Below are 15,617 nucleotides of genomic sequence, written 5' to 3' on the forward strand. Positions count from 1 at the left end.
ACAGCCCACATTTAAAATGAAACACTGAACATAAATTTCTCTAGCCATAATACATATAGGTATCAGTTGAACACAATGTTTTATAGATATATTTACAATTTTTAAGGAAGTTTGAAGCCTACCAGTGCCATCAATCATTATAATAAAATTAACAGAATTACAATTTGTATTTCTTACTTCTGTCTGTCTTCTAGATTTTCAGGAAAAAAATTTTTTTTAACACACTGCAATGATCCAGTCACAGTGCACTGTTTCTTCACTGTTGTTGATGGCCCTGCTGATTCAGCCTCTTGTTTTCATTTCTCTTCATTCAGTTTATGTTCAGTGCTTTCCATGTGTTCTACAATTGTCTGCCTTCTAACATAATATAAAGCCTCTCTGCATATAGTATAGAACAGCACATTACCATCAACATGAAATTTTTTCCTTGCCAAACGCAGTGACATCATCTTTAGGGATGAATTTAAAAGTTTTCACGGTCTTTTCATAACTTTAATTACTCATGTCTCGAGGCTGAAGTGAAATTTGAGATCCATTAAAACCCGAACCACTATACACCTTTGAGTAACCTCTATATGCCAGAAGCAGTTTACTTGCGTATGTTTAGCTATGTAAATTTAAAGTGCATTCAAAAATCAACCACAAGAGAGGAAGGTTGCGCACATTGAATATGTGACACTGGCACTTTCAGTAAAATGTAAATAGTTAATAGTTAATATATGTTTTTATTTTTTCACAAAATGTAAAAACTAAAGATTCTCTGTAAAAATGCAAATTTCGTGGTTTTCCACATTTTTCCACAGCAAACAGATTTCTAGGATCCCTGCTCACGAGGCCCAACAGGACACTAGCTCATTAATCCCAGGTGGGCTGGACCACTCTCCCTTAAAGGTATTAGGTCCACCTGTGATACTAGTAGGAAAAGATCAAACTGAATCATGGAGTTAGACATAGAGGGTGAAATCCTAGCTCACTGAAATCAATGTGAGTGCTGTCAAAGGGGGCAGGATTTTGTGCAAAGACACATCTCACTGACATTCCTCATTTCTGATATGGGAAATGATAGTCAGAATATAGATAAACAGCTATCAAAGTCACCTCCAGGCTGCAGATGAAGCTGACCATTCATCCTGACATTGTAGCAATGGGGAAAAAATTAACTGGTTCCCATAAAAAAATCTGACAGTTTACAGGCAAATTTTTCTTTACCTACCAAGGTATGCACAGCAAAATTTCCAAAGCTGAAATAAGAGTAGAATGCAGTTGTAACAGTAATGGTAACAACAGTGACAGAGTAAGGATTGGGTTAAACACTAGATGTCCAACATCACACTTATTGGAAACACTGGTATACTATGAATATCTTCTAACAAAGAGAGAAAAACTGAAACAAAGAGCAAAACTCTTGCCTGCAACTGATGGAAAGAATATGCCTGCTGCTTCCTTCCTTCTAGGAAGGAAAATAAATGTTGGAAGCATTAGGAACTCCAAGGGTAGGAAACGTGCTGCCAGAAAGGTCTGAAGCACTCATATTCAGCTATGGCATATGAGATAACAGAGTGTGTGGGTTCACTTTCACACATTTTAAAGTGAGAGCAACGAACAGGATAATATGGTATCACTTACTTCAGCAATGGAAAGCAACATCACAAGCTATTTTCCTTGGTAAAACCAAGATGGTCAAGCTAATGCTTAATCACAGTAAAATGGCATCTGCATGTACAATGTTTAGATTTCAATGCCTAATTCCAAATCCTAATTTCTTTAAATTAAACTAAGGTTAACTGCATGAACACTGCATTTAAAGAAGTCTGAGAGCATTTTCCTGCCATGTTATATCCAACTGATGTTACCTCTTACATAAATACAGCCTGGCCATAATTTAAAAACAATCTTTATAACTGGTATATTAAATGTTTTCCCAAGCCAGCAGAAAAACTAAATTTCAGAAGGAGAGCTGCCTTACGCTCTTTTCTGTAGTAAAATCCATCACTATGTATACTTTACTGTCCGCAAAAGTTGCTTTCAGTGGGATTTTCTACCTTGAAAAAGATAATGTCAAAGTTTGAAGACACTAACCTTTCTCCTAGAGTCAGAGAATTTAAGGCCAGAAGGGACCATTAGATCATCTAGTCTGGCCTCCTCTGTATCGTACGCCACCTACACCACCCAGCACCCACACACTAAATCCAAGAGCCAAAATGAGATCAAAGTATTACAGCCCACAGGAGTCTAGATTATTGTGTGCCACCGGCAGAGAAAAGGAGGGACTGAGGTGCACCAGAACCCGAGGCTCCAATAATGGCAGGGAAATGATTAAGTGAGACATACTCAGATAATTCTGGCAAGTGACCCGCATCCACGTGCTGCAGAGAAATGCAAAAAACTACAAAGGTCTCTACCAATCTGTCCTGGGGGAAAATTCCTTCTCTATCCCCACATGGCATGCAGTTAGACCTGGAGCACGTGAGCCAGAACTAGCCAGTCAAGCACCTGAGAGAGAGAGAATGCTCAGTGCCACCTCACAGCCCTGGCCCACCCCCACAATATCCCATCTCTAGCCATGGCCATCCCTGATGCCGCAAAGGAAGGAGACTGAGAAAACTCCACTGAATACATTGGGGGTGGGGTGGGGTGGGGACCTCCTAACCCCTGCCAGTGGCCGGCTGAAACCTTGTGGCATGAGCTTTAGGAATATAAGACAGAAACTGGAAGTGAGGCCCCAGACTGGTGAGTACTATCCCTTACCATCACAAGCAATCCTGTCCTACAATCATACACATAACCCTGTCCAGCTTTTTCTTAAAACCAGTTAAGTAGTTTGCTCCACAACTGCTTTTGGGAGGCTGTTCCAGAACCTCACCTCTGTGATGGTTAGAAACCTTCTAATTTCCACCCTGAATTTGTTCATGGCTAGTTTACATCCATTTCTTCTTCTGCCAGCATTATCCATTAGCTTAAATAGCTATTCATGCTCCTTCGTATTTACTTCCCATAACGTATTTACAGACAGCAATTATATCCTTTGTCAGCCTTCTTTTTGCTAGATTAAGCAAGCTAAGCTCTTCCATCTCCACTCATAAAATAGGCACTCCATTCTCCTCATCATCCTAGCAGCTCTTCTCTGCGCCCGTTACAATTTAAATTTATCTTTCTTGAACACAGGTGACCAGAATTGTACACAGTATTCCAGATGAGGTCTTACCAGTGCCTTGTACAATGGAATTAATACTTTATCTTTACTGGAAAGGCCTTGCCTGATACCTCCCAAGATCACTTTTGCCTTTTTTCACAGCTGCATCACGGCGGCTCATAGTCATCCAGTGATCGAGACACACACCCAGGTCTCTCTCCTCCTCTGTCACTTCCAACTGATGATCCCCCAGTTTGTAGCAGAAATTCTTATTGTGAGCCCCTAAGAGCCAATTCCTTATCCACCTTACAATATGTGTACTGATCTACATCTTCCCTAATTTAGCCAATAATTTCCGATGTGGTACCATATCAGATGCTTTACTGAAGTCCAAGTGTATTAGATCTACTGTACTTCCCTTATCTCAAAAATCAGTTATTTTCTCAAAGAAGAAAAGCATGTGAGGCTGATATGATCTACCTTTGGTAAACCCATGTCACATTACATCCCCTTTACCTCTATGAATTTAATTATTCTTTCCTTCACAATGTGTGCTGAAACCTTGCATACTACTGAGGTCAGACTAACAGATCAGTAATTGCCCGGATCATGTTTTTCCTCTCTCTAAAATATAGGTACAATCTGTTACCCTGGGAAAAAATTACTCATTTTCAAATTAAATAAGCCACACCAAGAATCATCATGCAAGGTGCCCAGCAACATCAGCACCTGCTGGTCAAAGGCACTGTGTGTTTTGCCGGAGCAGGAACAAAATTCAGTGACAGAATCTCTCTCTCTTTAGATCAGCCATTCAAACAAGGCTTGCAACAGTTTGTTCAGTTTTGAATGTATTTTTATTACAGGGGAGTGGCTGGAAGGAGTCATTAGACCATGAAAAATAATAATACCGCTGTATTCACACATGTGAATCAATTTAAATGTCAATTCATGTTCCGGTTAGAATCATATTACTGCAGTCTATTTTTTAAAATGTAAATATAGTAATTTTTTCTAAGAAAACGCTTTCACCCCAGTGTATTATTCCAGGATATCAATATTTCAGCCATATGTCTATTTTTGTTGTATAACACGTTCATTAATTGCTATTGCTCTTCCAGATGCCCAGCATGTCCTAAAGATAAACATTTGCTGGATACGTTTCTTTGTGAGACCTGTGGGCATTTACTGATATTTTAACATATTTTTTTCAGGTTGGTATCCTATATTTGCTCCAGAGGAATTGCAATTCATCAGTTGGACTTTTGTAGAGAACAGCAGTAGGTTACAAATTTTGGAAGCAAAGTGTCTCTCTGTTTCTTGCTAGAATGTTTAAAAATCTGATATCAGAAGACAGAATGTCTGGAGAACAGTTTTTGTGTGTCTTTGTTTTAAATACCCACTAACTGACTCACTAGTTAACATACCCAAATAACCCTTAAAATTCCTGCCTTTTGGAGGGGGACAATGCAAAAATGACTAACCAAAGACTCACAGTTTTTTGGGCCAGGAGTTTTTTTGTGATGTGATAACTCACATTTCACACTGTTTTCTACTGTGTGTATTATTTTATTCTTATGAGCTCACAAGAACATGGCTAGGCAGAGATTGCAATTCAAAAGTTTCCTGTTCTTTAGAGAGCAGGAGTCTCATCAACTTGGATCTATTATCAGTTTGTTTGCAAGAACAAAGATGACAAGGACAGGGAAGGATGGAGCAAACTGTACATTGTATGCTTGTGCTGGATGCGTGATTATGCACGGCAGCAAACAGCATTATTTGTTGGCTTGTCTCACTAAAAAGCAGAGATTATGAAATGGTTGCAGTTCTTGTTATAGAATTGTAATGCTAAAAAAACCACCCACAACATACAGTGGGACAGATTAAAAAAACAACAGAGGATCAAATTTTAGGACACTCTGCGTCTCTCAGTCCCTTTTAATATGTATGGTACTTGCAAGATGGACATGTCAGGTGTATCATCAGATTAGGGTGACCAGACATCCTAATTTTATAGGGACAGTCCCGATATTTGGGACTTTTTTTTTAATATGGGCTCCTATTATGCCTCAGACCGTCCCAATTTTTCACACTTGCTATCTGGTCACACTACATCAGATATACAGGTCAGAATTAGGGGGAAATCTTGTCTCCTTCTTTGTGGGTTTGGAGGGCTCTTTTTCAATAGTAATAGTGACATTTGGTGCCATGGAGTGACGGGAGCCAGGTTTGGAAAGACCATGTGGGAAATACATAACCTAGCTTTGTCAAGACTTCCTATACACTGTGTCTGTTTAGAGTGGTTGGAAGTAATGCAAGGGCAAAAACAGAGGCTCCATCGCTAAAAATATTCAGGTCTGGCTGGTGGGTCTCACCGACTTGCTCCCTATCTGACTGCCATTTTTGGGGTCAGGACAGCATGTTCCTCCAGGTCAGACTGGCAGACCATCTACCATCAATACAGCTGGTATCCAGGAAAATGTAAGCCCATAATCCATGCTGCTCTCTATTCCCCTCTGTGAAATATGGGATGCAGGACTCAACATAACTAAGGGGCTAATTCTGCAACCTTTCCTCACACTGCATAGCGCTTGCTCATCTGAGCAGTCCCATTGAGTAGTGCTTACTATCGGCCTCAATGTGAGTACAGTTTACAGTACTGGACCCAAAGCTACTAAAGAAGTAAAGGGAAAACACTTTACAGTACCGTACAGTGAAATTAATTAAAACTCAGATTTGTAAGATTTGTTTTTCTCTTATTAGCTTCAGAAGCCTTTCAGCTGTACAGTGATAATGAGAAAAACGATGTGTGACCACTGATATGGAAAAGCTGGTGCTGATATGGGAAAGCATATGCCTGCTTTTAATATGAGTAGTCTTACTGAAGGATTACTCGTGTGCTTAAAGTTAAGCATATGCTTAAATGTTTTCCTGGATCTGGTCTATACTCAGTTAAACTATGTAGAACTGAGGAGTCAATTCATTTCACATACTATCTCTGAGAACAATAAAATGACAAAGCTAAAAAACTGTAAAAGTCATTCTGTAACTATTTCAGTTAGGAAACAATCTGATTGAGTTTTCATAGCTGTATAGAGGTGGTGGCATGCATTCACACCCAGTTGGCACACAACTGTTCAAGGATAGACACTAGTTCACAGGCCAGATTAGACTGGCACACAGGCTGTATGAGTAGTTTCATGAGTCACTGGAGGACAACCAGCTACTCTCCTACAACAGGTCACCAATCTTGATCCTACTGGGATCCGGGAAGTAGGCGGGCGAAGCCCGTCCATTGCTAAAGGATTCCCCACAGCCTAAGAGGGAGATCCACAGGACCTGGATACCAAATAAATACAAAGTTGGGTTTAGTCACATGGGATCACAAAGGAACTATCTAATTCTTCTCCATCTCCATTTTCAATATCCAGATGTGGCGTCTATGGACACAACTGAAGGGCAATGGGAAAAGAGAGAAGGAGGGAAAATCTATAGTAAAATAAAACCAATCGGCCATAGACAGTTATCCCAGTATTTCAAACCCAAGACATTAATCTCACACTGAAAGATTTAAAGTACTTTGAAGATACTGAACAGTAACCCGGCCACAAAATACAATGTCATTAAATGGTCACTATTACAAAAAATTCTCTAAAGGAATTAAATAATAGTTCATCTTAGCACCATAATGAGATAGTCACAAACATTCTATAACTTTTAAAATAAAATGGTAATTACCAACCTTAATGCCAAAGTGTAGGTTCCTGGTTGCCGTTGGCTTTCACGAATGAGATAACTTCCCTCTGCAACACTTAATAATTGGTCGGCTTCTTCTCTTGAGATCATACCATGGAATCTAACAAACAACACTCATTTTTATTAGCAATCAAAGCTGTTTCAAAACACACTGTTTTTCAATCTTAGACCACACCTTTGTTTGTTTTTAAGGAAAAAGAAAAAGAAAAAACAAAAACCCATGGCTTTTTAAAACAAGCTTCCATAAAAACTACAGTAATTAGCAGGAACCTATTCATTATGTTAATTTCTCTCTCTGCTTGGCATTTGGCCAGCATGATTATTTGCGGCTGGTAGGCTTTAGCCGTCAAAATCACTTAACGGACAGCATGGGAAGAACACTCTTTCATTACAGAACAAGTGCATTCTTTTCATAACATGGATATCTTACATTAGTTTAATAGACGAGTGTCCATGTCACCCATTAGCTTAATATTCTATGCTAGGGGTACTCACACTTTCCAATACAGAGGGACAGTTTGCTAGTTTGCCAGGGGCTCAAGTGATCCATTTAATCTGACTAATAATCTGCATAAGAAAGTGCACAATTTACATACACTGATACCAAAATAAACACAAACATACAATATTTTTGCTTAATGCAGTGAAATGGAGGACAGGGAAATACAAATGATAATGTGAATTTTTAATAGCATTTGGCATTTCAAATGGCCCCAAAGAGAGTTTTACACACACACACACTCATTGCAGCACCTCCATCTTTGGGGTGGAAAGAGCCAACCACCCCTGTGAAGCACAGCAGCACTCTACTTTCCCAGATAATGCAGAACTGAAGAATACCGTATCCATCTGACACTGCAGGGGTGATGTGAGGTGGGCAAAATGCCATACCCAAATTAGAGTTTGCAGGGAAGCAAGAGTAGTGTGATTAAGTGGAGCAAAGTTCCTTGCTGCACATGCCCAACAAGCAGACTGGCAGAAACAGGGCAGAGCAGAATTTCACAGTGATCACTCAAGATGTACACATCAAAATGTAATGCGTGACCTTGACAAGGTTCCACATACAGTATGCTGAACAGCCAAGAGGGTAGGCTACTGCAGAGTCACCACTTTGCAAGGCAAAATGTCCTGCAAATTAAAACCATTAGCACAGCTAGCCCCACATTCCTGTGGTGTTAAACACAGAGAGGAGATGAAAAGGCCATGGGGTGCACTTGCAGCACCTTTACTCAACACTGAACATGAGCTGACACCCACTCACATTAGACTCAGTGATTCACAGCAGCACATTACTTACTCTCTTCCATAATACTTGGGTCTGTTCTCTACCTATTGAAAAAACAAACAACATTTTAAATATTTTACTTGCAGAAGAAACGCCACATAATGAACACCTTGTATAAAACAACTTTTTAAAAAACAGGAGAGAACATATGGTGTATCTGAAGGGAAAGGACAAGAATCACTCAGCACTACATTACTTTTCCAGTGGGTACAGCGTAAGAAGACACATTGAAAGGTCCAACACTACACTCTGAAACAATCTAAACACAACCTGAGGAAACACCCTATTTAAATGCTGAAATGGAGAGCCTCTTGAAACCACGTTCATGCTGGTGCTTTTCTAAGCCACATAAGTAACTTTGTCCAACTACTATATGCCCAAATTGCAAATTTTAAAAAAATGATACATGCCATTTTTTCTTGGCATTAGTGCGTGTGATAATCTAGAAACACATTTTTTAAAAATCTTCAATTTACAAGTCATCTTGCTCTTCTAAAGTTTCTTGAAGTGTTGCGTGCACTGTTAAACCACTGCCGTATTTCACCTGAGAGATGGCTACATTTCAGTGGTAAGTGAAATGTTATTATACAAGTCTTGCATATCTTGTGCACCCAAAACTTTCATATTTGTGTATTACAATACCACCTAGAGGCCCCACCAATATGAAGACCCTTTTGGACTAGTTGCTGTACAAGCATATAGTACGAGACAGTCTCTGCCCCAAACAGTTGACAATCTGAACGTGCATCCCAATGCAGTGCCTTAACCCCAAGACCATCATTCCTCTGACTATAGAGCTTGGAAATCCTTTGGGCTTAGAATTCAACAGTTATGCAACCTTAACCAGAGCAGTCACTGATGATCCAGCTATAATCAAGCACAAAATATTCACAGTATATTTCTGCTTCAGTTTCATCCTCACATCTTTTCAGGGAAATGTCAAGCAAACTAAAATAAATATTTCACCCTTGTTGTTGAGATGCCATTTAAATGGCATCTTTAAATGTCTGAGATGTCAAATATTAAATATGATGCAGAGTCTAGCAACAATAATACTTCCACAGTCACAGGAAATAAAGAGCTATTCTGATGGTTGATCAGTTTAGAAAATCAGTGTTCATTATTGAAGTGATCAATAATGTTTTAAAGTGTGCACTTTATAATCATTGGTGCATATATATTAATTTAGATGTAGAATACAGCTTATAATGGAAGAAACAAGAGTTGACTTATGTAACCACAGTCTTGCGACTTGCTTTATACCTCTGACTAGATTACAACAGAAAGCCTGTATTACTAGAGAAGCAAAATTAGGCCTCTATTCTGCAAAGAAATGCTTGACTTTAATCATGCAAGTAGCCCCCTTGATCTGAGTTGGACTACTCACATGCCTAAAATCAAACACATGCATAAAACTTTGTAGGATGAGGTACTAATTTCCCTCCTCCTGCCAGGCAAACCACTTCATTTTATACTTTCGGAGCAATATGAAAGTAGAGAAGATGAAAACATTAAACACACACACACACACACACACACAGAAATACTGTGCATAAAAACTCTGTATAAGTACCTTAAAAAAATTTAGATACCTGTCATGGGATTAATGGCCAACATGGCACTCCAAGAAAATATCCAAATCACAATAAAATCTGAGTGTGCAAACAAGATGAGAATGTGAAGTGGCAGAAGATTAGTGCAAACTGTCAAAGCAAAACTCAGCTGGAGAGTAACTACAGGCACTCAGACTGGGTGTGGGACTTTACTTTGCTGGATGATAAATTAAAAGGACAAATTACCACTGCTCTGAACCTGGGCCTGGCTGCCCTCACTTCAAAACTGTTCCATCCACGTTTCTTCATTTAGGCTGTAAGCTCTTTGGACAGGGGCTACCTTTCACTGAGTAAAAAGAAAAGGAGTACTTGTGGCACCCTAGAGACTAACCAGTTTATTTGAGCACAAGCTTGTGCTCAAATAAATTGGTTAGTCTCTAGGGTGCCACAAGTACTCCTTTTCTTTTTGCGAATACAGACTAATGCGGCTGCTACTCTGAAATCTTTCACTGAGTGTTTGTACAGCATCTAGCACAATGGGAACCCATTCAGGACTGGAGATAAACTGAGCCCACCTAATTTACATGCCTGTTTCTTTATAACCTCCCATGTTGTCTCATTACCCCATCCTATTGTATTGGTTTTTTGTTGTTTATTTTGAATGTATTCAGTTAGGGCCTGACCCAACTCCCACTGAAATCAATGGGAGTCTTTCCATTGACTTTAGCAGCAGCTGGATTGTGCCTTTGGAATAGAGTTGATTTGTATGTATTACTGTACTATTGTAGGCCAAGTATATAATGCAGGTCAGGAAATTATATGCCTCTTATTTTCTGCAATGTTTACTATGAGTATTATCATAAAGGTTTCCCCACAGGCATATCTCTTTAGTCAGCACGTAGCATTTTTCATAATTTAGTTGATATTGCCATTAAGTGCATCAGAACTGGCAGCACTGTTTGACCTTGCCATGATCTTTTGCAAAGTTTCTTTTGATACCACAAAGTTCCTGAAACACTATTTCTTTGAGTCACCACGTATGTCATCCTGGTCAATACAAATCCGTGGATAGCTAAAGTTAGCTGACAAAGTAACTATACAGATTTGGTAAGTTTAACCCTCCTTTTTGCTCTCCACGATGGAGTTTCATGATGCTTATTCTCACTCTTCTCAACCCTCATGTAAAGGAGCAAAATCATGCCTTCCAAGATTGGAGCCACTTACTTTCTGAGATGAAATATGGATATTGCCATAATAAAATGAAGCAGCTGAAGGAGAAGGATCATTTTAATTAAATCTATTCTTGCTAGAAAGGTCAGTCCAACTGTGCCCCATCTCCGCATAATGTCTTTTGCTTTTTGCAGTATTTCTGGGCCACTTAATTGAAAATTTTATTTAACATGAGGCATAAGATGTGTCCCCCACGACTTCATTTTTTCTTGCATCCAAGTAAATGTCAGTGCTAAATTTCCTTGAGTTTCAGAAATTTTTCAGAGTAGTTTGTAAATTGCCTTATCATTTCAATAATCATAGCAATGGTTTGTACAGGGTTCATAAAAGTTGATTCTTGTATTAGCAAAGACTTTTTATGTCAGTTCTATATCTAGGCAAAAAATTTTGGCCAGCATTTTTTTCCTCCGAAAAATGCAGCTTTGGGAAGACTGAAACATTCTGCAAATACGTGTCGATTTTGACAATTTGTTTTAGTCAAAAATGAAAAAAAGAGAAAACTTCAGAAATGTTTAAATGAATCATATAATAAAAAAGAAACATTTCAGTGTCTTGGGCTACATCAGCAAGAGTATTTTGGCACGATGCATAAGAATGAGGTGGGATGGGGATGCTCTGGAGCAGGGACTTGAACCAAGGTCTCCCACATCTTAGGTGAGTGTCCTGGGTGATGGAGTATGCTGGGGATGGGGGTCTCTCAATGTCTTCTGTTGAAGCTGTCCCACTTTGTAAAAATAATTAAATATTCACTGAAGCAGGGACTGGAATCCAGGTGTCCCCTGCCGAGGTGAGTGTCCTAACCACCAGGCTACAGGGGATTCTGGGATGGAGGTCTCTCAGTTTCTGCTATTGAAGCTGTTCCACTTTCTATAAAATACTTGAATAGTCATTGGGCCAGAAAGAGAATGTGGGAATGACATGATAGGTTCGAAACGCCTTTTTCAATGTGCTGGAAATTCTGGACTTTTTTTCCCCCCGTTTGACCCAAACAGAATTTATTTTATTTTTTGGAACTGCCAGTGAACTGAAAAATCAGTTATTCTCACAGTTCTAATTAGTACTTTTTTTTTTAAAGTCAGCATTTACCCACAGTTACTACTCTGTGGTATGAGAGATAGCACACTTTCCCCTGTACTTAGAATGGAAAATAACAGTGGTACCCATGTGGTATTTGTTGTCAACTATTATTATTATTTGTACTGTAGTAGTGCCCAGAGAGCCCAGGAAGGATTTAGGCCCCATTGTGCTAGGCACTGTAACACACAAGTCACTATGGTCCTGCTCTGGTTTTGTTTCTATATTTTCCCCTAAACTATGGTGTGTGGCTAATAAAACTGAAGTGGGTGAATAGATAAATGGTGTAGACCTGGCATGCGCCTCACACTTGATCATAAATAAATAAATTGGTTAGTCTCTAAGGTGCCACAAGTACTCCTTGTTCTTTTTGCTGATACAGACTAACACGGCTACCATTCTGACACTTGACTGTGTCATTCTGAAATGTCCTCAGTGCCTTGGGAAGTCACCTAGGGTGAAGCTCATTCATATGAACTCATCTTGAAGATTAAATTTAACAACTTACATTAAATACCCCCATTCAGTGTGATCAAATGCTTCTTAGCTACCCATAGAGGCTGCTTTGACAAGGGTATTTAGATATGCTGCTCAGTCAGGCTTGTTAGCCATTAGCACGAGATTAGGATGGAGTCTTATTATGAGGCGAAAAAGGGCAGTAATTTTAATTAACTCAATCATTTGGCTGGCTTGATATCCTTTCACATATGATTATTTTAAATTCATTGTGAGGTGCCCTGCTGTGACAGCAAGGGGCACCCTGAAGACGGATTCTAACTATACATATATATTCATGCGCACACACGTGCATGCACACACAGCCCAGAGAGGCAACCACAATATGCTTTGGACAATGCACCGACATTTCATATTATAATCACAGTATGAATCTGATGTAGAATTCAAAGATCCTTAAGTATTTACAGCACTAACTCACAATGCTATTTTCACTCAAAATGCTATAGTGTTAACTGCCTCAGCTGTGCTGCATCATCACATAACCAAAAAACCAAGGGCTGATTCTCCAGTCCTTTATCCTGACATTACCCATTGACCTCAGCAGAGTTAGAGTGGATAGTTGGAGTATTTTAGTACCATTTTCAAGTTACTGGGTTATTTGCTGGTAATGTCTCTCTACATTATCTCTTGTAGCAGCATGTGCCTTTGCACCTTGAATAAACATTATTTATGGTGTGATTTCCAATTACTCTTTGGCAAGTACCTTTTCTTTAATCATCCTGCTTATTTCAACAAGAGGAATAACATAATTAATACCATACCAAATTACATATTACTCCCTCCCCCTAATCTCTGATGTTCTTTGGACTAGGATTCTCTTCCTAATATTCATAAAATTACTTATACAACAGAACTATTCAATTACTTAGAAGATTCTGCTCCCCGCTCCCTCACTCATGGCTGCTAATAGAAACCCAGCTGAGAAAGAGCAGATCAAAGCTCAGCACTAGCAGGAGGAGCTTAGACCACAGAAAAAGGATAAACACGTTTCTACTCACTGAATATATTTTCACTTCAGCTGTGGCTCAGCTGCACAGTATGTTCAGTACTTGTAATGAAAAACATTGTTATGGGCAAGTTTCAGAGTAGCAGCCATGTTAGTCTGTATTTGCAAAAAGAAAAGGTATACTTGTGGCACCCTAGAGACTAAAAAATTTATTTGAGCATAAGCTTTCGTGAGCTACAGCTCACTTCATCCAATGAAGTACTCCTTTTCTTTTTGTGAATACAGACTAACACGGCTGCTACTCTGAAACCTTGTGTTATGAATGTTCACAAGTGATTGTACAAACACTCATCTCTGTTGAGTCTGACAGACTTTACAAGTACAGGATTAAACCCGGAGACTTTTCTAGATACTATATAGTAAACAGACTCCAAGGAGAGACTGCTGAATTGGAATTAATTTGCAAACTGGATACAATTAACTTAGGCTTGACTAAAGACTGGGAGTGGATGTGTCATTACAGAAAGTAAAACTCTTTCCCCTTGTTTATTTCCCCTCCTACTGCTCTTGTAAACTACTGGAAATGGCCCACCTTGATTATCACTACAAAAGGGTCCCGCCCCCAGCCCCGCTCTCCTGCTGGTAATAGCTCACCTTTCCTGATCACTCTTGTTACAGTCTGTATGGTAACTCCCATTGTTTCATGTTCTCTGTGTACATAAAATCTCTCTTTTCCACTTCACCATCCGATGAAGTGAGCTGTAGCTCACAAAAGCTTATGCTCTAATAAATTTGTTAGTCTCTAAGGTGCCAAAAGTAGTCCTTTTCTTTTTACGGATACAGACTAACACGGCTGCTACTCTGAAACCTATAGTAAACCTATAGTCTCTAAGGTGCCACAAGTACTCCTTTTCTTTTTATAGTAAACCTACATACCCTCTAGAACTTGCATCAGTAATTCAAGGTTAGCATTGCTCAGTTCCAGCCTATTTCTTCCTAAAATAACCACGAATTGCAATTTGCCACCTGTACAATAACTTATAAAATGTTAAAACTAATGTGTAAACTCAATGATACTGCAACGATATACATACATCTTGGGATGAGAAAATTAAGTAAAGGTAAATTGTAATTGAAGTGGCAGCATCTGGATGCCTGAAGATCTCCCCAGTATGAATTGGCCTGATCTTGTCCGATTTTAAAAATAATGCAAGTATGGATCTGATTAGAATTTGAATGAACGACCAGCTGGTGTTCTAGGCTTGTTCTACTACTGCAATTGAAACAGATGCCAAAATGTTTATCTATAGTATATGACTTAATATCTTTTATATCTTGCCTTGGCAGTCTAGTGGTATTGCTAATATGATAAAGGAGATCTTTGCATGACTCCTGCTCATGATCTCTCATTTCCCAGGGCATTAATCGTTAACAGAAACACCAGCCTGCAGCCAAATTGGCATGTGCTGTGCTCCTGAGAGATCTATTAGGCTAGAGCTCCTCTGTATTATTATAGGTAACACTCCACTATGGGGAAAAAAGTCCATGAAGCATACATGTTGTGCACCAAACTGCAGTCATTATTTTATTTTCTATAAGGCCTCTTCATGCAGTTCCAGCTGCACTATTCCTGCATACTTTGTATTTCTCTGTTTATTTAAGAAGGGAAGTTTATCCTGAAAGCTACACATATCAATAGTAAAGTTGAGACGCTGACTACACAAAAATTAGGACATGTATAGTTCAGGTTCCCATACTGTCTAGGTACCTGAGTGGCACCCATTATCATAGTATCCATATGCATTACAATACGGTCTTTCGTTACACCAACAGACAATGCCGGGCAATGTAAGACACAGCTCATCAAAATAAATAAATGTAACAGTCTACACTATTAGCCTGCCAAGAGTGCTTTATAGTCTTAAAATGAATATACACTGGATGCATTTCACCAACCACTGAAACACAGGAACCTTTGGGGAGGAAAGCAGCAGTTATTTCTTGACACCTACCAACAGTACACAACAGTTTAGGGCAGTGTAACGGTGCAGAACCACCGCCGCGGTACCTCTTACTAGTTGTGCTAGGAATTAGCTCTCTTGGACCACCAGGGCACCTTTTACT

General features: G+C 39.2%; 1 protein-coding gene across 6 annotated transcripts in view; it reads right to left on the reverse strand.

Moving 5' to 3' along the window:
- CHN1 (chimerin 1) overlaps positions 1-15,617 on the reverse strand; it is a 158,773-nt gene that overhangs the window by 92,726 nt on the left and 50,430 nt on the right. For all 6 annotated transcript variants that reach the window (XM_048869587.2, XM_048869584.2, XM_048869585.2 and 3 more), the window contains 2 exons: positions 8,184-8,215; positions 6,873-6,986 (listed from right to left, as the gene is read on the reverse strand). In XM_048869587.2, the coding sequence (XP_048725544.1) occupies positions 6,873-6,986; positions 8,184-8,215 (146 nt within the window). The remainder of the gene's footprint in view (positions 1-6,872; positions 6,987-8,183; positions 8,216-15,617) is intronic.

This window comes from Caretta caretta, chromosome 11 (genome assembly GCF_965140235.1).
Source record: "Caretta caretta isolate rCarCar2 chromosome 11, rCarCar1.hap1, whole genome shotgun sequence".
In the NCBI taxonomy this organism is placed as follows: Eukaryota; Metazoa; Chordata; order Testudines; family Cheloniidae; genus Caretta; species Caretta caretta.